The 21,585-nt window shown below is 35.8% G+C and overlaps 1 protein-coding gene across 3 annotated transcripts in view; it reads right to left on the reverse strand.

Moving 5' to 3' along the window:
* The window catches only part of LOC134246975 (E3 ubiquitin-protein ligase Arkadia-like), a 29,311-nt gene that overhangs the window by 5,725 nt on the left and 2,001 nt on the right, over nucleotides 1-21,585 (reverse strand). For all 3 annotated transcript variants that reach the window (XR_009987744.1, XR_009987745.1, XM_062729324.1), the window contains exons 2-14: nucleotides 19,740-19,828; nucleotides 19,206-19,341; nucleotides 18,370-18,456; nucleotides 16,185-16,388; nucleotides 14,800-16,024; nucleotides 14,632-14,702; nucleotides 11,825-12,117; nucleotides 11,371-11,626; nucleotides 10,969-11,145; nucleotides 10,149-10,335; nucleotides 4,381-4,540; nucleotides 2,889-3,014; nucleotides 1,534-1,629 (exon numbers count right to left, since the gene is read on the reverse strand). Coding sequence is in view for 1 of the 3 variants with exons in the window: in XM_062729324.1 (XP_062585308.1) it covers nucleotides 1,534-1,629; nucleotides 2,889-3,014; nucleotides 4,381-4,540; nucleotides 10,149-10,335; nucleotides 10,969-11,145; nucleotides 11,371-11,626; nucleotides 11,825-12,117; nucleotides 14,632-14,702; nucleotides 14,800-16,024; nucleotides 16,185-16,388; nucleotides 18,370-18,456; nucleotides 19,206-19,341; nucleotides 19,740-19,823 (3,102 nt within the window). In the remaining 2 variants the exon portion in view is untranslated. The remainder of the gene's footprint in view (nucleotides 1-1,533; nucleotides 1,630-2,888; nucleotides 3,015-4,380; nucleotides 4,541-10,148; nucleotides 10,336-10,968; nucleotides 11,146-11,370; nucleotides 11,627-11,824; nucleotides 12,118-14,631; nucleotides 14,703-14,799; nucleotides 16,025-16,184; nucleotides 16,389-18,369; nucleotides 18,457-19,205; nucleotides 19,342-19,739; nucleotides 19,829-21,585) is intronic.

Below are 21,585 nucleotides of genomic sequence, written 5' to 3' on the forward strand. Positions count from 1 at the left end.
ATACAATTATAAAATTGTGTTAATGACCTTTTCTTTTGAAATGATAAGGAAGATGAAACATTGGCATTCCCGGTGAATGCAGCCAGTGAGTACAGATTCATTAAAGGAAATAACAGAGAGAATGCAAAAATTAAATGTAATTACTATATTCATTGAGAAATAAATGTTATAAACAATTGCAATTTTTTTTTTTTACAAAAGCTGAACAAAAAAAAAATAGTAAAAAGAACTATATGCGGTATATTAATAAAAAGTCAAATTTTGAAAACTTTTTTTTCAATAAATTATATGAGAAATATAAATTAACAGAACATATTATTGTTTCAAAGTAGTTCACAATTCACAATTTTTGTTTTTATGTCACAAACTAGTCCGATTTTATATCCTTTTTAGAAAGAGAAAAAAATCTAAAATTCCAAAATTTTAGCTTTAAAATTTTGTGGCCTGAACAATAACATATTTTATATTATCATTCTACACATTATATCAAAATATTGAGCCTGAACACACATGCGCTCTTATTTTGCCAAAATATCACGAACATATGTACATTTTTTGCCCCGAATTTAAAAAACATAAATATACCCATGTTTGTAGTTTTGTTTAAGAAATTATTACTTATGAAAATATTCAGTGCGTTGAAGTCAGCATATATCGCCCCATAGAACATAATTAAATATTTCGCCCAAAGTTTGGTTTGGGGGGCAAATAGGGGAGAAAATCAATTTTTTTTTTAACGACCCCAATTTTTGGGAGAAAAAAATCTATTATTCCAAAAATATTTAATTGTGGCCTGAACATAACATAACATTATATTTCTTTTTTGCAGATTGAGCCAAAAAAAGATTGAAGACCTTTTTCAGTAATACAATTATTTAGTAATGCAATAATCATACAAACATTATATTTGAGTCCTCAAATGCATCCTACATATAAAAGACTAAAAATCACTCATATAACTCAAATTTCAGCATTCTCATCTTTTTTTGATAAACATCTTCTAAATAACTTAAAGGTTTTGGGGTTTTTTTAAGTTGTTACCAAATATTATGGAAATTCCATAGAAAATATGACTATTCAAACTTAATTAGACTCGTGTAATAATTTCCCATTGTAAAAGGTTGGCAGCCACAATGATTGAAAATAATTAATGCTTTTAATATCAATGCCTTTAACATGCTTCCTCTATGGAGTTATTTTATATTGTATCATCAGCATCATTTTTTAAAAACTAAATTAATACATAACCATCAGAGAGTTGGCTCTGAGACCATGAAACTTAGACAAGCTCAATTTTGATCTCTGTCTCTCTTTAACCTCAGGAATATATAGCCGAAAGTGAGGCTGACATCAAAATTGAGTTCATCTAAGTTTTATGGCCTGGGATTGGCTTGGGAGCCATAAACCTTAAACCAGCTAACTCTTGATCTCAGTCTCACTTAAACTAAAGGAAGTAGGAGAGTGAAACCTGTGACCAGAAGTGAGCCTTTCTAGGTTTGATGCCCCCCGGGTCCTGATTGGTCCGTGACTCACCTTTTTGTATTTGTACGGCAGCGTGTTCATCTCGATGATATCCTGAGTGGCCCCTCTGTTCACATTACCCAGCCTCTCCTCCAGACTCAGCAGCTCCTGTAAGATAGAACTGTTTGTAGCCATCTGTCTTCAGTCCTCAATAACCTCTCAGAACCATTCACATGAATTATCACTTGTACAAAAACAAATTGTGTAGTACTTTTCATTACAGCTAAAATCCTGTAACTAATTGGATCTGGTATCATTAGCTCATTGGTTAGAGCACTGGCATGGTACGCCAAAGGACCTCAGTTTGAAGTCATTGATCAGACCTTTTCTTTTTATAAAATCTGTGACTTAAATATCATTTTAGCAGACCTAATTCTTTTTCTGAAATTTCTGCATCTGAAACCCTAAACAGTACAATGAATCAGATTATAAGTACCTTCCATGCATCTCTGATTAATACAGGGCATAGAATGTCTCATCAAATGAAACTGGTGTCCCAGGCATTGCCAAAAGTTTTTTATACCCGCTTTCACTGAAAGTGGACAATTTTAATTTGGGTTTCTCTCTCCCCCGTCTGTCTGTATTTCTGTGTGTTTGCATTTTTGGTTTTATGCGATATCTTGAGAATTGTTTGAGCTTTTTGCAATGAAATTTTACATAACAACACCTATGGCCTAAAGAAGACAACTATTGATTTGAGTTCAAAAAGACCAAATAATAATTTCTGTCTGTTTTAATACTTTCTGTATGATATCTCAACAACCTTTGAGCATTTGCAGTGAAAATTATATCGCAACTCCATGTGGCCTCAGGAAGACCCCTATTTATTTTGAAGTCCAAAGGACAAAGGTCAAGGTCATTAATTCATATACTATGTGTTTTTGAAAACTTTAATATAATTGTTATTCCAAGAGGCTTTTGAGCTTTTGCAATGAAGGTTTATACCATAACCAGACTTGTATTAATTTTAAAATCACTGTCAGACATTTGGTCTGACAAAGTCAAGTGTTCTGTCTGACCAATCAAAGTGAAGTGTGATAAATTTGTTATAACAGAGCAGCAGTAGAAGATTTTAATTGATAAAATGAATGAAAAGGACATGAAAGTTAAATAATATACAAAGATGAGCTTATCACTTACAAAACGGAATGCTATAACCTTGTCTATAGCAAACTTTTACCTTAGTGTCTATGAATATGTACACTTAACAAATTAAGTCTACATGTATGTAGAGTATATGAAAATGTATATACACATGCAGTGCATATGGACATGTATATTGTGAACATGTGTAGGAGCAGATTCAGGAGTTGTCCACCCCAGTCCAAAAGAAAAATCCACCCCAGAATTTTTTTGTGTGTTCATACCTCATAGGTGGGTCTGTGAGGCATCATCATGCGTCCCATCCTCAGCTGGAAGTTTCGGTTGAGGTTGATATTTGGCAGATAAGTAAACGCTGGGAGAGGGTGGGGATGCACGGGCGGAATCTGATGCTAAAAATAAACAATGAGTAAACACAGGTCAAAATGTGGTGCAAAAAAAATTCTGATTCTTTTATCTGTATTAGTTTATATAGATTTATAATGCAATTTTTTATTAGATTGATTCTCTTAACAAGCACAGAAAGAAACTGTGACCATTGGTGACCATTTAAACAATCCAATTTGAGAGCCGAGAAAACACGCACCTCTTAAAAACCCTCAGAGGTGGGATCAGGTGCAATATTTTATAAAGGAGTAACTGTCCCCTGTCAACCAGTCATACATTTAGTGTGTAAATAATAGCTAAAACATCAGAGATGGGATCAGGTGCAATATTTTATAAAGGAGTAACTGTCCCCTGTCAACCAGTCATACATTTAGTGTGTAAATAATACTGGCCAAAATAAAATTATAGTTTGTTTGGAATTGCCTCCCGCCTCACTGTAATACCCCCCTCCTGAAAAAATTTTATTGACCAAAATCAGGAAGATTTTTTTTTTATTTAATCAATTTTTTTGCCTATTACATGTTTCACATGCACCATACAAAACACTGAAATATATTGTCAGATCTATGTAAAATTAGGTTTTCAATTAAAAAAAAAATAATTTCCCTCCCTCCCTCCTGTGTCTGAAATCCTTCAGGTGGCAATTCCAAACAAACAATTTTTTCAGGATGGTCTAGCTAAAACATCAGAGATGGGATCAGGTGCAATATCTTATACAGGAGTAATTGTCCCCAGTCAACCAGTCATACATTTAGTGTGTAAATAATAGCTAAAACATTAGAGATGGGATCAGGTGCAATATTTTATACAGGAGTAACTGCCACAACCAGTCATACATTTAGTGTGTAAATAATAGCTAAAACATCAGAGATGGGATCAGGTGCAATATTTTATACAGGAGTAATTGTCCCCTGTCAACCAGTCATACATTTAGTGTGTAAATAATAGCTAAAACATCAGAGATGGGATCAGGGGCCACAAAGGAGTTAGAATCCCTGTCAACCAGTCATACATTTAGTGTGTAAATAATAGCTAAAACATCAGAGATGGGATCAGGTGCAATATTTTATACAGGAGTAACTGTCCCCAGTCAACCAGTCATACATTTAGTGTGTAAATAATAGCTAAAACATCAGAGATGGGATCAGGTGCAATATTTTATACAGGAGTAACTGTCCCCAGTCAACCAGTCATACATTTAGTGTGTAAATAATAGCTAAAACATCAGAGATGGGATCAGGGGCCATAAAGGAGTAAGAATCCCCTCCTAACCAGTCACACATATGATATGTAAATAATGGCCAAACCTTTGCATTAGGAGAAAAGTATAATTAAGAAATACCTGAAGGTATGACATCAAGAAGTACTTACAATAGGAGCAAAGTCCGAGGGCATCCCTGGAGCGATGGGGAAGTGATGAATCCTGGGAGGGTGATGATAGTGATGAAGATGATGATGAAGATGTTGATGAGGAGGATTCATCTGGTGAGGGGGGCCTGATGGGGGACCGGGGGTCATCTGGTTCTGACCACTGTAAAATAAACAAATCATGTCAAGAACATGTCTATAATCTGTAATAATGGAACAGGGTCATCTGGTTCTGACCACTGTAAAATGAACAAAGCTTGTCAACAACATGTCTATAATCTGTAATAATGGACCGGGGGTCATCTGGTTCTGACCACTGTAAAATAAACATATCATGTCAACAACATGTCTATAATCTGTAATAATGGACTGGGGGTCATCTAGTTCTGACCACTGTAAAATGAACAAAGCATGTCAACAACATGTCTATAATCTGTAATAATGGACCGGGGTCATCTGGTTCTGACCACTGTAAAATGAACAAAGCATGTCAACAACATGTCTATAATCTGTAATAATGGACCGGGGGTCATCTGGTTCTGACCACTGTAAAATAAACATATCATGTCAACAACATGTCTATAATCTGTAATAATGGACCGGGGGTCATCTGGTTCTGACCACTGTAAAATGAACAAAGCATGTCAACACCATCTCTATAATCTGTAATAATGGACGGGGGTCATCTGGTTTTGACCACTGTAAAATAAACATATCATGTCAACAACATGTCTATAATAATGGACAGGGGTCCTTTGGTTCACCACTGTAAAATAAACAAAGCATGTCAACAACATGTCTATAATAATCTGTGTCTGGTAATGGACCCTGTGAAAAAAAATGTGTCAAGGAAATATCTACACTCTTTATCTGGTCAGGACCTGTGTTTATCTGACTTTGACCACTGCAAAAAATGATCATGTAAACAGAGTACTATAAAATCACATATATTCGTGGGGTCAAAATTTCGAGGATTGAAGAAAAAATATGGGTTTGAGGGGATTTGATATAGATTTCATGGATAAAGGAATGTTGTGTAACTATATATGAGAAATTTGACATTTTGTGGTAGATATAAATCATAAATTGTGGGCCTTATCATACCTTGAAAACAATGAAAAGTAAACCACTACGAAAATTAGTGATTTGACAGTACACGTATCTATGCAAGAACCTTATTCATCTGGTTCTGACAGCAGAAGAAATACCCCTGTGTCACTCTCTTATTGTGGTACTAATTTACTATCCCCACATATCCAACTATTGCATTATCATGGAGCTAATTTTTTTTAACTCTGACTTTAAGGCGTAACAAAAAAATATGTTTGTTTACGGTTACCCGACCGACCCTAATTTTAATCGCCGACCCAAACATTTTTTTGTCGTAAAAATCCGGAAGTTACTGGCCGGTCAGTTTAACTTTTACATTCATCTTTGAAATCGAAATTGAAAGTACAGAAAGAAAACCAGTGAGTTCAATTTCTACATCAACGAGTTCGTTGCAATTTGCTTACCATTGTGTGGCAGTTGCAGGGGTGTGCAACTAGCATAGCCCGACGCCCAGTGCTACCGTTTTTTGGGGTAGTAAAAATTAAAATTATGCATGTATAACGGTTAAATACATGAGAAACACAAACGGTATTTTCACTCATTGTTTTGCTATTTAATTTCCAACTAATGAAAATTTTCTAGGCAGCATGCTCCTAATGTTCTTAAATCACTTTAATCTTATTCATTTTGCAGTACTATCTGACCTATTTACTTAAAACAAGAGGCCCATGGGCCTTATAGGTCACCTGAGCATCATGCAACAACTTTCAAATGATTGAATTTGGTTCATGTTTTAAGCTAGATGCTATGGCATTCACAATTCTGAAAGAGGCACCATTGCTAATCATAATTATACACTTAGCAATTGTTTAGTTTGTTTACTTAATATGGATAAGCAGGGTAGGGGAACAAAAAAGTATGTCAACTAATCAGTAATATTCAGCAATAATCAGGAGTGCTCCCACCACATATGAACCCCTGACCCTAGGTCTATACATTGCACAATTTTTGAAAAGGCACACTTGCTTATCAAAAATGTTTGATTAATACCAAGGAGCAGATTTCAAACAATTCTTTTTCAGTATATAAGTATAGCCCCCCCCCCCCTCCCCATTTTGGTATCTCAGACCCAGGGGTCTTGAAATTCACAATTCTGGAAATAGAGCCCATCCCATCATAACTATGTTAATAGTTCATTCTGCTTATTACCCAGGAGTAGAGAAAAAGATTTTCATAGATGTAATGTATTTTCATCATATAATCATTATAGAGCCACATCCTAACACCATAACCCCTGACCCTGGGGCCATAAAATTCACAATTTATGGTAGAAGCATTCTTGCTCATCATAACTATGTCCTTAATTAGATTATTCAATACTCAGAAGCAGAGAAGAAGATTTTCAAAGATTTAATGCATTTTCACTATATAATCAATTGAGCCCCGCCCTAACACCAGAACCCCTGACCCTGGGGCCATGAATTTCACAATTTTGGTAAAGGCACTCTTGCTCATCATAACTATGAACTTAATTAGTTTATTTAATACTCAGGAACAGAGAAGAAGATTTTCAAAGATTTAATTCATTTTCTCTATATAATCAATAGAGCCCCGCCCTAACACCAGAACCCCTGACCCTGGGGCCATAAAATTCACAATTTTGGTAGAGGCACTCTTGCTCATCATAACTATGAACTTAATTAGTTTATTTAATACCCAGGAGCAGAGAAGAAGATTTTCAAAGAATTGATGCATTTTCACTATATAATCAATAGAGCCCCGCCCTAACACCAGAACCCCTGACCCTGGGGCCATAAAATTCACAATTTTGGTAGGGGCACTCTTGCTCATCATAACTATGAACTTAATTAGTTTATTTAATACTCAGGAACAGAGAAGAAGATTTTCAAAGAAATAATGCATTTTCACTATATAATCAATAGAGCCCCGCCCTAACACCAGAACCCCTGACCCTGGGGCCATAAAATTCACAATTTTGGTAGAGGCACTCTTGCTCATCATAACTATGAACTTAATTAGTTTATTTAATACCCAGGAGTAGAGAAGAAGATTTTCAAAGAATTAATGCATTTTCACTATATAATCAATAGAGCCCCGCCCTAACACCAGAACCCCTGACCCTGGGGCCATGAATTTCACAATTTTGGTAGAGGACTCAATGCTGATTACAATCATACCAACAGTTTGACTGCTTGATGTCTGGGAGTAAAGAAGAAAATTTTTAAAGATTGCACTAATTTTAGTGGTTTTTGCCCCACCCCCCAGACCCCAGGGGGGCAGGGACCACGAAATTCACAATTTTTGTTCCCCTTCACCCATAGATGCTATATGCCAAAATTGGTTGAAATTGGTTCAGTGGTTTCAGAGAAGAAGCTGAAAATGTTTAAATGTTAACGCACGACGCACGACGCACAACGCACGACGGACGACGGACGACGACGGACGAAAACAGATAGCAATAGGTCACCTGAGTTTACTCAGGTGACCTAAAAACGATCGTTTTTTCCTAATCCGAATTTTCTCCATTCCTCTGTTAATGGTAAATACATGCAGATATCTCTTTCAATATTATATACGTCTAATACGATCCCCCAATCAACTGATAGCTAAGCGTTATGTGGTTAAACTTTAATATATATCAATTGTATTTAATGGTTTGAAATGAAAGTAAAATGATTTTTGCTTCATTTTAGATAAGCTAGACTAGTGCAATATGTTCAGAAAAGAAAAGATAATTTCTTAAAATTTTTAAACTTCAACTTTAAAAGGAATGGCTTAGGACCCTGACTTTCTCAACAATGAACTTTTAAAAATTAGTTTTTACAATTTTTTGCCCCTATATATATGGACTGGTCACTTTTAACTTTGGACTAGTACCGTAATTTTCGGGTTATAGGTCGATGGGGTATATAGGTCGAAAGGCTCATTTTCAGCCTTAATTTTTGAAAAATCCTAAGATAGGACGAACTTACTATATAGGACGAGGCTTTGTTTCCCGTTTTCTAAAGATTCTTACGCAGATACAACGTATCAGAACAGGTAAACCTCTAAAATTACCGTGGCAATTCCATGACATGAACGTATCAAGAAAACAAACAGGTATTTTAATGAGTACAGCATTTAAAAAAAGTTTTTAAAAAAATGTAGAACTTCTTTGAATTGTGTTACTACTTTTTTTTCTCCAACTTGCCTGTTCAATGCCTCCGTAGTTTCATACTGTTGTTAAACCAGAGGCAAAAATAACACGAAAATACGTTTCTCATTTTAAGCTATAATTCGGGAAATACCCGAGATCAAAGAATGATAATTCTGATTTCAGAACAACTTGGACACATTCCTAATATTATAGTTTATTCAGTTAGTTATTTACCGGTGGACGACAATTGCTTCGATGTCTGCCATTTTCATTTTTGTTCTGCAGGGATTTGCTAAAACCCGCAAACGACCTTTGAATGTATATATAAAGCAACAGTAAAGAATTGAAATAATATTACCACGCTGTAAGTTTAATTTATAAATTTAATTGAGAGTACCGGTACATCCACAATTTGACAGTCATTATGAATTTCATGGCTTTGTTTGTTCAATGATGTGTAACATTAATACCCTATAACGGCATGTGGATTTGCTAATCATGCCCTGCGGGTATTAAACCAACACAGGTGTTGAAACCTTTGCGTGTACACAGTGTAAATCCTTTTATCTGTCGGACAACTAAAATTCGTTAGAAGCCAATCTTTGTATAGCGGTAATTCAGTGTACTTCTTGTGTACGAAGAAGCTTTTAATAAACCTTATAATATCAGTTAAAATTATATTTCTGTCTTAAATCATATTTCTGTAACCTGCATTTATTACTAATTCTTTGCTTGTAAAACTCCATATCAATAAAATTAATTTTTTATCATCCGCATATATATTTCCATAATTGCTTGTAAAACTTCAAAATATCTTTCAAAACGATTTTTAGGAATTGACTGGCAACAATTTATTTCACTCATTTTACATTAAAATAAATATAAGACTTAAACAATAAAAAAATTAATACTATTTCAATTTATCAATCTACTAATTAATGGTAAAACACTACACTTGTGATCTTGAAAAATTTTCCGTATTTTAAATTTTGATACGGTTGCGGTGGTGGGGGGGGGGGGGGGGGGGGGGGCAACCAGCTTTTCAATGAACATTTTCAATAGTAATGTTGGGGAAAAAAAGTGGGGGGCCAAGCCCCCCCCCCCTGTTGCTACGTGCCTGTAATTTGGTTACTTATATTGAAATGGCTTGTTTTGAAATTCCGCTTATTTTGAAAAAGATAAACCCATTTTACCTCTCATATTCTTTGCATGAAAATAAAAGTTATATTGCTATCGGCTGTATTGAAATTTCGCTTATATTGAAGCCACTGATCAATCCCCTCAGGTGATAATGTGTTGTTGTCATAACATATATATTTAGGTACTCCCTGGCCGCTGTCGTTAGGGTCAGTGACAGTAATTATGCCTGACTAATTGATATACAAAGGTGTGAATTAATAAGTTTTCACTTTACGTGTTTTTATACTGCATTTACAAAATAAAATTATTTACTGTTAATTTTGTGTTCATGTATACAGACATATATAGGCAAAACATAATATTGGAAACCCACAGACACAGAAAAACCTTTGAGGAGGGGAGCTTACATGTAGGTCAAGCTTACCAAGAAGTATTCATGGCTTCTGGAGGGTGGTGGGGGTTAGGTGTGGCCCTCTGACTGGTGAAGGATGCCCCACACTGCCCCGGGGTCATCTGGGGCTGAGATCGGGGCCAGTTCATCATGGGGGGCGGGGCTCCATTCTGTAAACAGCTGGCAGAACTGATGGAGTTGTGTTGAAACAAAGGCATTCCTACAAAGTTATACAACATGTACATCTGTAGGATAAAATACATGTAATGTATATGTACTATACACTAAAGGTGCAGAAAAATTGTATCTTTTTAACTTTATACTTTATTTTTGTGTAATGCTTGCAAGAATTTCATTCCCACATATATCTGTATTGCATAATACCACAGCTTTCAAAATTTTATTTGCCAATACCAAATACTCGTCTTGGAAAAATAGGATGTCATAATACTGTACAAGTCGCATATTTTCGAGGGGTCAAATTTTCGTGGTTTGAGAAAAATTCATAGGTTCTTTGGGATTTGATTTTTGGGTTGAAGGATTGTTCAGTAGTAATATATGAGAAAAAATTGCATTTTGTGAATTTAAATTCGTGGGTCTCTTCATACCTTGAAAACCACGAAAATTAAACCCCACGAAAATTAGTGATTTTACAGTAATAGTAATTTATAGTAACCAAATATTTTGATTTTATTTTACACAACATATAAATTTTAATTTTTTTTCTCCCCCTATATGTTGGATTAGACAATTAAATTGACCTGGTATTTTTTAAAAGCAACATGAAAACAAATATCCAGCACATTTTTCTTTTCTTTCCTTTACCTGAGAGAAAGAGGACTTGAATACTGACCTTCAATGTTCCTAGTTGACATATCAGGCATGGGTTGCTGTGGTAACAGGAAGGGCATGACCCCTGCGGGGAGGATTGGAGGGGGGTGGTAGTGGTGGTGGTGTATGTGGGCTCTCGGCGGTTGGGGGGGTGGAGCCGCGTGGTGCATATGAGGTGCCATTCCGTGGGTACAGTTAGCTAGGAACAGAAAAACATTCACTTTAGTTGACAAGTCAAGGAAGTGTACTGACAAACAAATGAAATACAATTTTGCAAATGTTTAGCCGATAAGAGGAATTTGTATTTTACAAACAAATTTAAAATTTGGTACAGGATAAAAAAATAAACATTTTCTTAGTTCAAAAATCTCATTTATCAGCATTAATTCTGAAGCCTTGATTAAGCAGAAATTCCTATTTATACCTCCACAAGATCCTTGGGCCCCATGGGAATGCCGCTGTAGATGGTGGTGGGGGTGCATGCCACCATGGGAACGAGACGGATGTCCTGGTAATGAGGAAGGGTGTCCATGGCTACTGTGACTGGCCCCCATGTGGGTGTGGCCTGGGTGTGGCCCTGACATGTGACTAGGATGATTGACATTCATGTGGGGATGGCCATTCTCGTGGAACGCACAGCCTAGACGTTCTGAACAGGGAAGCATATGCGCTGGAGGATGCTGTAAATAAAATCAGTGTTTACAAGTCTTATTGCATAAAAGGGCATGTTCATGTAGAAGCAGATGTACATACGCTACAAAATCCCTTATATCCCTCCACCCAACCCTCGAAAAAAAAAAGTTGATTCTTTCATCATGATCAAGTTTGAAACAAAATATATTTCAAAACCTTTTTTTAATCTCCTTCACTTCACTCACCTGATTGCATCCATGCCCACTGCAGGCCTGTCCATGGTCATGAGATCGACACATTGGTGCCATGGGCATACCAAAGTTAGGATGGACATGGGCTGGCGGGGGTTGTCTGTACCCCCGGGGAATGGGCTGGAACATGGAGGTCTGGGGGGCAGGGGCCCCAGCACCAGACTCAGAGTTACCAGACGCACAGGAAAAACTGGCGGCAGCACTAGGTTGACGATTTTCCACAGGGGCGGGCTGGGATGTACGGGGCACATTGAAAGAGGTGAAGTTGGATCGGCTATTTTCTTGGTCTGAAATCACAAGTTATTTAAAACATAAAGTGGATTTTACCTTGTTTAACTTACTGGTTTTTTACTAGTCTACCATTATATCTGAAATGTCACAACATCTAACAACAGAAAATTGCTGCTATTGCAATGCAGGGGTGTGCAATTAGCATCGCCCGACGCCCGGGGCTACCACTTTTTGGGGTCGGACTATTGATTTTCTGCATGGAGGTAGCCCGTCGGGCTAGTAAAAATTATAACTACACACGCAATACATGAAAAGCACAACCTGTATTTTCACTCGTTTTTGCTATCAAATTCACAACCAGTGAAAATTTTTCTGACAACATGCTCCTACTCTCAATAAATCTTCATAATCTTATCTGTTTTGCTGCACTACCTGACTTATTTACTTCCAAAAACGATCGTTTTTTTCCTAATCCGAATTTCCTCTATTCTTTCGTTTATGGTAAATACATGCAGATATCTCATTAAATTATTTACGATCACTCAATCAACTGAAAGATAAGTGTTTTATGACTCACATAAAATATATTCATAGTGTATTTAATTATTTAAGATGAAAACAAAATGAATTAAATTTCATTCTAAAATGAGCTAGTGCAATGTTCAGAAAAAGGGAAGATAATTTATTTAAATTCATTTTAATCTTCTTTCATTATAATTTATACATGATTTAATTTTATAGTGAGAATTAAACTTAAATTTTAAAAAGAATGACCTCAGTACCCTGACTTTTTCAACAATTAATTTCTTTTCAACATATAGTTTTTTATCTTCATTTTTGCCCCTCTATTTGGGCTAGTAACTTTTCACTTGGGGCTAGTTATGTTCCCCAAACGAAGTTGGGGAACATATTGTTTTTACTCTGTTTCTTCTTAATATTATTATTTTTCTTCTTCTTCCTGGGTACTTTTTTGTCCGGGAATGATCTTGTAAACTGTTCGTCCGAGGTAGGTAAAACTTTTTTAGGGTAAGTAGACATGTTATGCAGATTTGCGGAATCAAGGTCATTTTGCGCGCACGTGCTTGCAAGAGCGCGCACGTGCAACACTTGAAATAACCAATATAATAGATATAGTTGGAACTTTTCTATTTTTTGATAAAATGCTTTGTAACTCATAATGTAAGGATACATTAGTAGTACAGACAAGATGGCATGGTCAAAATAGCAAGATCTCACGCGCATGCACGTGCGCTTTGCTCTGATTGGCTGAAACTAAAGTCTCAATATCTTTCTTGTTTCTTGTCATAATCTTTTGCAATTTTGAACATGGTCCTACATTATAAAGATCTACAGCATAATATATTAAAATTTTAATAAAAGCATGCGCATGCGCGCGTGCTGTAATCTGATTGGCTAAAACTTTAAATGGCTATATCTCCTTTGTTTTTTGACGAAATGCTTTGAAATTTAAAACATAGTCATGCATTACGATATCCTAAAATATGATATAGAAAATATTCATGAAATCACGCGCATGCACGTGTGCTGCAATCTGATGGGCTGAAACTTCAAATGGCTATAACTCTCTTGTTTTTCAACCAAACAGGATGGGATTTAAAACTTGGATAAATATAAGGGACTCCTACAAGAAGGTGTAGTCATTATGCACGTGCTTGCACGTGCGTGCACGTGAAATGAGTAAAATAAAAAATACACTCGAATGAGTGCATTTTTTAATACTTTTGGATTAAATGCTTTGATATTATTAAAATTTTAGATAGTGTAGACAAGATAATATGGTCGTTACGCACATGAACACGCGTGCAATGCCTATTTTTTAATATATTTTGTATTTTTCTTGGAAGACCTTGATTAAGTCTAAATTCCATAAAGTATTTCTTATTTAATAGAGATAACAGGGAATATGGCACTAAAAGGGAGTTGGGGAGCGTTTGGGGAACATCTGTAACGGTCCCCGTTACAATTAGCACTAGTTATTTTAGAGCTGCCACTAGTCCGTAGGCTAGTTATTGATTTTTCTAATTGCATACCCCTGCAATGTGATAATATATTCAAGGCTCTTAAGTTTACATGATTCATTCATTTTTGGGACCTAATACAGATCATCTATGACAATGTCTTTAATAATTAACATAATTAACCAGCTACAATTTATTTGATAAACATCTGTAAGGGTTGAAGAAAACTTAACAAAAGACAGTCAAAGTATTCTTAATAGCTAAATCTAATTAACTGATTTTTTTCACTTATAAAGTCTTTCATAAAATGCAAATACTATTCTGTATTTTTCATCTTTTTTCAATATTTTTTTTTACTGAATCTATGCATCTTAGATTATCACAATCTCAGAGATAATAATACTCAGCATTAAAGATGAGAATCTAGAAGATATAATACTACTCAGCATTAAAGATGAGAATCTAGAAAATTTCATATCTATCTATCAAAGAGAAAAAATCAAATTTCTGTATTCCTACTGAATTGAGAACCTAGAGAATATCCTCTATTTAACAGAGGAACTGTGTGAACAACTTTGACCTTTGACCTACCGTCATCTGACTCGGTGAGATCTACTACAACCGTCGCTCTCCCTATCGACTCCTGCATTGTACGAGCAAGCCTGAAAATACACAAAAATAACACAGAAATTAACACTGTTCATTGGCCTCTCTCAATCATAAATTGAGAATGTGTATTAATATGTTTAAATCTTCTACCTTTCTCCGTTGTCCACTCGTATGACCTCTACGTCGCTGTCGTCGGACTGGTACGACGTGCTGTGGTCATCTGTATCAAAAGGGAGGATGGGGGCGATTGGCGAGTGCCTCCTCTCTGCTCCCTCTCCCGGGCCCCTCTCCTCTAGGTCAGACTGGGTCAGGTCAATACTGCCCAGCTCCTCCCCCTCACTGTCACTGTGGAGGACGTTCACCCCCCGACACCCTGCCAAGGGGGCACCTGTCTCCTCCTCATACGTAACAGGTCTCAGTAAATCACTGACCTCCCGACCCTCGCCCTCTGACCTGTGCTCCAGAACACTGACCGTTCCTGTAGCCCCCATTAGCTGCTCCCTCTGAGGTTTGGACTCGGCCTGAAGTACATTTTGTCCATTCATTATTGCACTTGTGGAGTTTTCCCTGGAAGTGGAGCTGGTAGGAAGGGAATGGTCACAGAATGGGGAACTTCTGCCATTCAGTGTGTGAGAATGGGAGACCCTGGCACAGGAATGTCCACCTAGCCTCTGATTCCTCCAATGATGACCACCTCTGTGGTTTGGACAGGGATGGCGAAGTTTACCAGCTCCTACTGCAGACTTATGGCTAGCCTGCTGGGATCCTGGACAAAATCTAGAATTACATGACATTGGTTCAACCGCTGTCTGCCTTTCATCAGCTCCAGCTTCAAGATTCATCTCCATTCTGTCCTCTAGACGAGCGCGGGGGTCATCTCTCTCAGCTCCTGGCAAAGTCTCCGGTCTCGGGAATGAAGTATTTGGAATTCCTAAAGTCACAGTCTCCATCTCAGAAAGGGGAGCCACCACAATTTTGTCCCCATGGGGCTGTGATCCCACCCTCACTATGGCTGGTGGGGAGCAGACTCTCGTCCCAGGGGATACCCTCCCAGTGGGTACTGGGGGGATGATCTCCCTGGGGGCAGACCTCTCTCTAATTGAGCTGTGGGTTGAGGTGTGTGAAGAATGTCGTCCAACACGCCTGAACCCTCGCTCATTATCATGCGGTGGCAGCACCTGTGTCCGGTAATCAAAGCCATTAAATGTAGTGGGTTGCTGGTGAGTGGCTGGAGTGGGGAGATTGAACAGGGCATATGGGTTGTGGGGGTTATACACATCATAAGGATTTGTCTCGTCTCCCCAGGACCCAAACGATTGCCTCAGGAAGCTTCGTCTCCTGCTGTTGTCAGTAGTCACCATGTCAGTTCCTGCCTCTGTGAAAAATATCATAATTTGTTTGAAAATCTCTGCATTTTCAATAGACTTTTCTTAACTTCAAAACTTTCAACATAGAAGACTTTTTGTTGAAATCAGAAAAAAAATCCAAAATTGTCAAATATAATGCTAAAAAAATTCAATATTGAGAATAATGACCTTCATTGGAGCCCTGTGTAGACTGGTTCCCATCTAACGATTCATCTGAAGATGAACACATGTCTACCGTGTTTGGGTCATTGTTGGGTCGCTGCCATGGTGACGCGTTACTTTCCTGATCAGGTGACAGGTGAGACAGGTGATCCATGTAGGACCTGAAGTTGTCGGTCATGTTTCTGTCCACCGCCAGGTCCACAGCTCCATCTGTCAATCAGGACACAAGGTAATGTACACATACAGTCAAAGCTCATATATCTCAAACTCAATAGGACTGAAGAAAATGCTTCGAGATTTCAAGGGTACTTAAAGAATAAGTGCTTGGGACTTTAAATCACTTTTACACGTCCATGCTATACGAGATTACTGTTCAAGATACTGAAGTTCAGCTGATACAGATACATGCATTCTATGGTACATTAGTATACACTTTGTTGTAACATAATTCATTTATTTTAAAATGTCAAACATTAGGGAAAAGTATATTAACAAGTACTACTTTACTAGACCAAATACCGGTATTCTTAAATTTTCTCAACTGATGACAAAACAAGATGCTAAGACATTAAAAAAAAAATCTGTAAGTTTATATTAAAAATATATGATTTAGTCTGTCCTCCGTGATTTTTTCCCCTCATTTATTTCAATATTACATGTGTCATTACCTTTTTCTTTTTTTTTCTCTCCCTTTTCATTTCTGATTATGTATATCATATACTTTTAACTCTGACCTAAAGGATCACTTCATTATAAATAGGGATCTGACCTATAGGACCGGGCTTGGTTTTATTCTCTACAAAAAGCTTGTCGATTTCCGTTCTGATTAATGACATTAGGCTGAATACATATAAAGCTTTGTTTTTCCTAAATCTTTATTTCAGTGAGCAGAGATAGGAGGAACCCTTTTTATTGATTTTCTGAGTTTGTTATCTCCAAATGTAATAATTGACATTTGTCTTTACTTCTCATTGTACATAAAGGTAATGTCTACTGTCTCTGAAATTATATTCTTTATGTCCAGGCTATTTATCCGTGGATATAATAAAAACTTGTCATTAATGTGTGCAAATTATAAAGGCCTAAATGAAATCCAAGGGAGTGCATTTATTGAAATATGTAGCCAAAATCAATGTGATTAAATTCTAAGGAATACATACAATTGCAATTCATCGCAGCTCAATACAGAACACCCTTATTTTGTAACACACAGTGAGTTATTCTTGTCCTCGGAGAAATTGTGCTTTAATATACTAAGGTTCGTTCCACCTGACTGACAACTGTACATTGAATTGTTACGATTTGATATCTCTTTAGTGTTTCTTATATCAAGAATGTGCATGCATAAGGGATAGAAAATTGAAGGAAAAATATACAAGTCTATAAAAAAATTAAAATAGTCTTTGAAAAGGTGAAATTTAAAACTTTATAAGTGTTGTACCAGGTGGATTCGAACCCCTGACTTTAAAAAGAGAGCATCCAAAGAATAAAAGTCAGCGCATTTATCAACTGAGCTAGTCTGACTATATAAATGATTGGCATAAATTTAAAGCAGATTATGAAAATCTGGTTTCCTTATTTTTTTGTATGAATTTACAGGGCAGGGGTGCCCCTAAAAAAATCTTATCTTAAATTTTTCCTTACATACTAACCTATCAAAATATCACAATTTTATTTAGGGGCAGGCCTGCCCTTCTTCAAGGCCAAAATTCATGCAAAAATCAATTTCTTTGGAGGTTTTGTAAAGTTGTAAATAATAAATTTTAGGTATAAAATACAAATTAAAAAAATTTAGACATATATACGGTAGAAAACAACAAATAAAGATTGATTTTTAAATGTCACTTTTTCCGGGAAATTGTTCTCTCCTATAGGACAATTCTTTTATTAAAGCGAATACATCCTTTATACATGCTGTAAATAATTTTCATTGTCCTCATGTACCATGTATATTTGAAATGGTTTTGAGTGAATAAATGAACTTGAACTTGAAAAGTTTGATCAACAGTTAATCAAACAGTCTTATCTCAAATCCCAGACGGCAAGAATATATAGAGATCAAAAATTAATGATTTTGAAGTGCAAACTTACAACATAAAAAGAAATTTCCAATTCATTTGAACCCATCCATGATATTCAATATATAAATTTATCATGTTTATGTAGGCAATATCAAAGTCTCTCTTCATACCTGGAACAGGGGTGGGATTAGATGACATGGTTTCCATGGAAACAACATCACTGTCCTCATTCCAGCTGTCCTCTTCTTCAGTGATAGCTAAATAAATTTGGTACATATGTACTTACTTCTGTTTGTGATTACTAAATAGAATTGGTAAATATGTATGCAATTCTGCTTGTGTAAATCACATTTTCTGATTAGACTTGCCATGTTTATTTTTTAACAATAATTGTGCAGATGAAAATAGCACAAAAGCCTAATCACAATAATAATTCATATATGGTAAATGAAAAATATTTCAAACTTAATTTTAGGGCTGGGCAATAATATCGATATTTCAATATATTGCAATACAATGCCATGTTTATTTTTTGTCATTAAATATAAAAACATGAAACTTTGATATTAAGCCAAAGAGTGAGTCAAAAGTTGCTTTGTGGGAACATTTCAGAGCATAACTTAAATGAAATCAACAAGATTTTTTTTCGTGTTGGTTAATTATCATAGTTATGTACATTTTGCATGTAAATTAAAGTAAATGTAGTAAGAAAATGCCATTTATATTACATTGAAAATATTGCAATACATATCGCAATACATTTTAAAATATCGCAATATATCGCAATACGAAATCTCGGGCCAATACCCAGCCCTACTTAATTTGATAATGTAAAATTTCATATGCATTACTACTCAACACTTCTCCAACCACTTAATCAAATCCTAAAAATCGAATATTTCATTCTCAAACCTCGAAAAATTTGACCCCACGAAAAATATGTGATTTTACAGTATATTATTTAAAGTCTGTATATATTATCATTATGAGCCCCCTCCAGACTTACCAATGGTTTGTTCAGCTATGACCTCTGCTTGTACCTCTGTCTGTATCTGGAGGGGCCCACAAAGGGGGCCATTTTCTACAAGGAGAGGCGAGGCTTCGTCCGCGAGGAGAGGAGAACCCGGCTTACTTCCTTCACTCTGTTAAAAATACAACATAAATATCATCAAGGTTTGAAATTCAATCTATACAACTCAAAATACGCAAGTAAGAATATCCACAACTTGTTAGTATACTCAGGTGACCTATTGCTATCTGTCCTTGTGCGTCATCCATTGTGCATTAACTTTTAATCAATTTCATCTTCTTCTCTGAAACCACTGAACCAATTTCAACCATTTTTGGCATATATCATCTATGCTTTCATTTGTCAAATTTGCATTTAGTCTTTCAAATTCACTCTTTTGGTACTTGCTATTCTTTGCGATATGTATTTTTAAGAGAAAGTTTCTATCAACTGTAAAATTGCACACAATCCTGTACAAGGTAATGAAACATTGACACATGTGTAATAATTTCCCTGGTAGATGTGAGTTACCTCTGACTTGAGCTGTGTGAACGGATTGTCCGGGGCCCAGGATGTGGATGGAGGAGGTTCAGGGGACAAAACAGCAGGCTCCATGACACCTGTAACACAAAGAAAATCAATTTGACCAATGTTCAAGCAGCTTCTTTCATTTTAAACCCTGAGTTACAAACAAAACATTTCTTTAGACAGAAAATTTTTCACAATTTTCTTGTCTTCTCCAGAACCGCTGGAACAATTTTTCCAACATACATTGTGGCTTTGTGATCTAAAATGATCTTGTAGCTTAGTTTTGTAATTCTTTTTTAAAACACTTGGTATAAACCTGGGTAAAAATTGCATTTAAGTTAATTGGGGTTAAAATTTTGTTAATAAATCCTAGGGCTGCCACGGTTCAGACATTTTTCGGTTCGGTTCGGTTCAGAAAATAAATTCTCGGTTTTCGGTTTTTTCGGTTCGGTTTTCATAATAAAACATCTTTATTTATATCAAAGGATAATAAGGATTAAGGACATTGTAGAAAGTACTATTTTGCTGACACAAATTTCTATCCATTTTATTCAACAGAACAAGTTGTTAAATGTAACAAAAAAAAACAAAGTAATAAACTTCTCGTTTAAAATAAAATAAATATAGTTATTGACTACAGTTATCCTGTTTCAAACAATTGAAACATTCAAAACGTGAAGTATTCCCACACTTCCTTCCACATGTGTATGCCATGTTTAAATGTCTTCGATGTTACCTGTATTTTCATTGGTTAAAGAACCCTTCATTGAAATAAACAACCAATCACAACGCGTATTGCAAGCAAATTAGTATTATATAAAAGATAAAAAAAAACGAACCGAATTCCGGAAAACCTGACTCGAACCGAACCGAATGCCATTTCGGAGCGGTTAACCGAGTTTTCGGTTAACCGTGACAGCCCTAATAAATCCAATTAAAATGATAAGTGAAATTTTATTTCCAACAAAATCTTAATTATATGATAGTGCACTGTCAAGTAAGGCCTAAAATAAAATTAAGTTTGTTTGCAGTTGCCGACCGACCCACTGAAAATGCACCCGACCCAAACTTTTTTTTAGCCATTTGGAAATTTGATTTTTTTTTTAATTTTTCAGAATATTGAAACAGTTTCGTTCTCAAATTTTGACACTTTTTTATCATTCAGAAGTTTATAACAAGAGGTGAGCTTATTCATGTCTAGTAGGTGTATGAAAACCTCTTTTAATTGTTATCTAACAAAAATCTGATTTTTTTTTCTAAAAAAAAAAAAAAAAAGAATGCCTACCTACCGACCCAGTCTAAAAATTATAGGTCGGCAACTGCAAACAAAGAATTTTTTAAGCTTGGCCTAAAGGGTCCATCCCACGCCCTCTTTCACTATATGTACAATGATGTATGGTTTACATTTGTTCATAAAATCTTACTAAGGTGTGTTTGGTAGCTTATGTCTTTGCCACAGTTAGAGTATTCAATGTCAAATAAAGCTTATTTCTACTTAGTAATAGAGGTGTCCTTTTACTCTCATTATGTGACATATTATGATAAGTCATCAGACAAAAAGAAAATATGTCTAGTCTATGGCAAGATGAATATTGCATTACGATAACTGATTTGTCTTTTGAGTCAAGTCCGTTGAATTCTTAATTCAGTGAGAATCATAATGAAATTAAACTGTGGTCAATCATGATTATCTGGTTTATGTCCATAGGATAAGCTGATGAGAAATAAGAAGTAATGTCATTTTTTGATTTGATGGTTTATAGACGGTTCTGCTAAAAAAAAAATTGCATACTGAAGGAAATCCAAGAATAGCAATGTATTACAAAAAATAGTAATGAAATTAAACTGT

The sequence above is a fragment of the Saccostrea cucullata genome, unplaced genomic scaffold, assembly GCF_032062105.1.
Source record: "Saccostrea cucullata isolate Sc308-1 unplaced genomic scaffold, CSIRO_AGI_Scuc_v1 ctg20, whole genome shotgun sequence".
Taxonomy (NCBI): domain Eukaryota; kingdom Metazoa; phylum Mollusca; class Bivalvia; order Ostreida; family Ostreidae; genus Saccostrea; species Saccostrea cuccullata.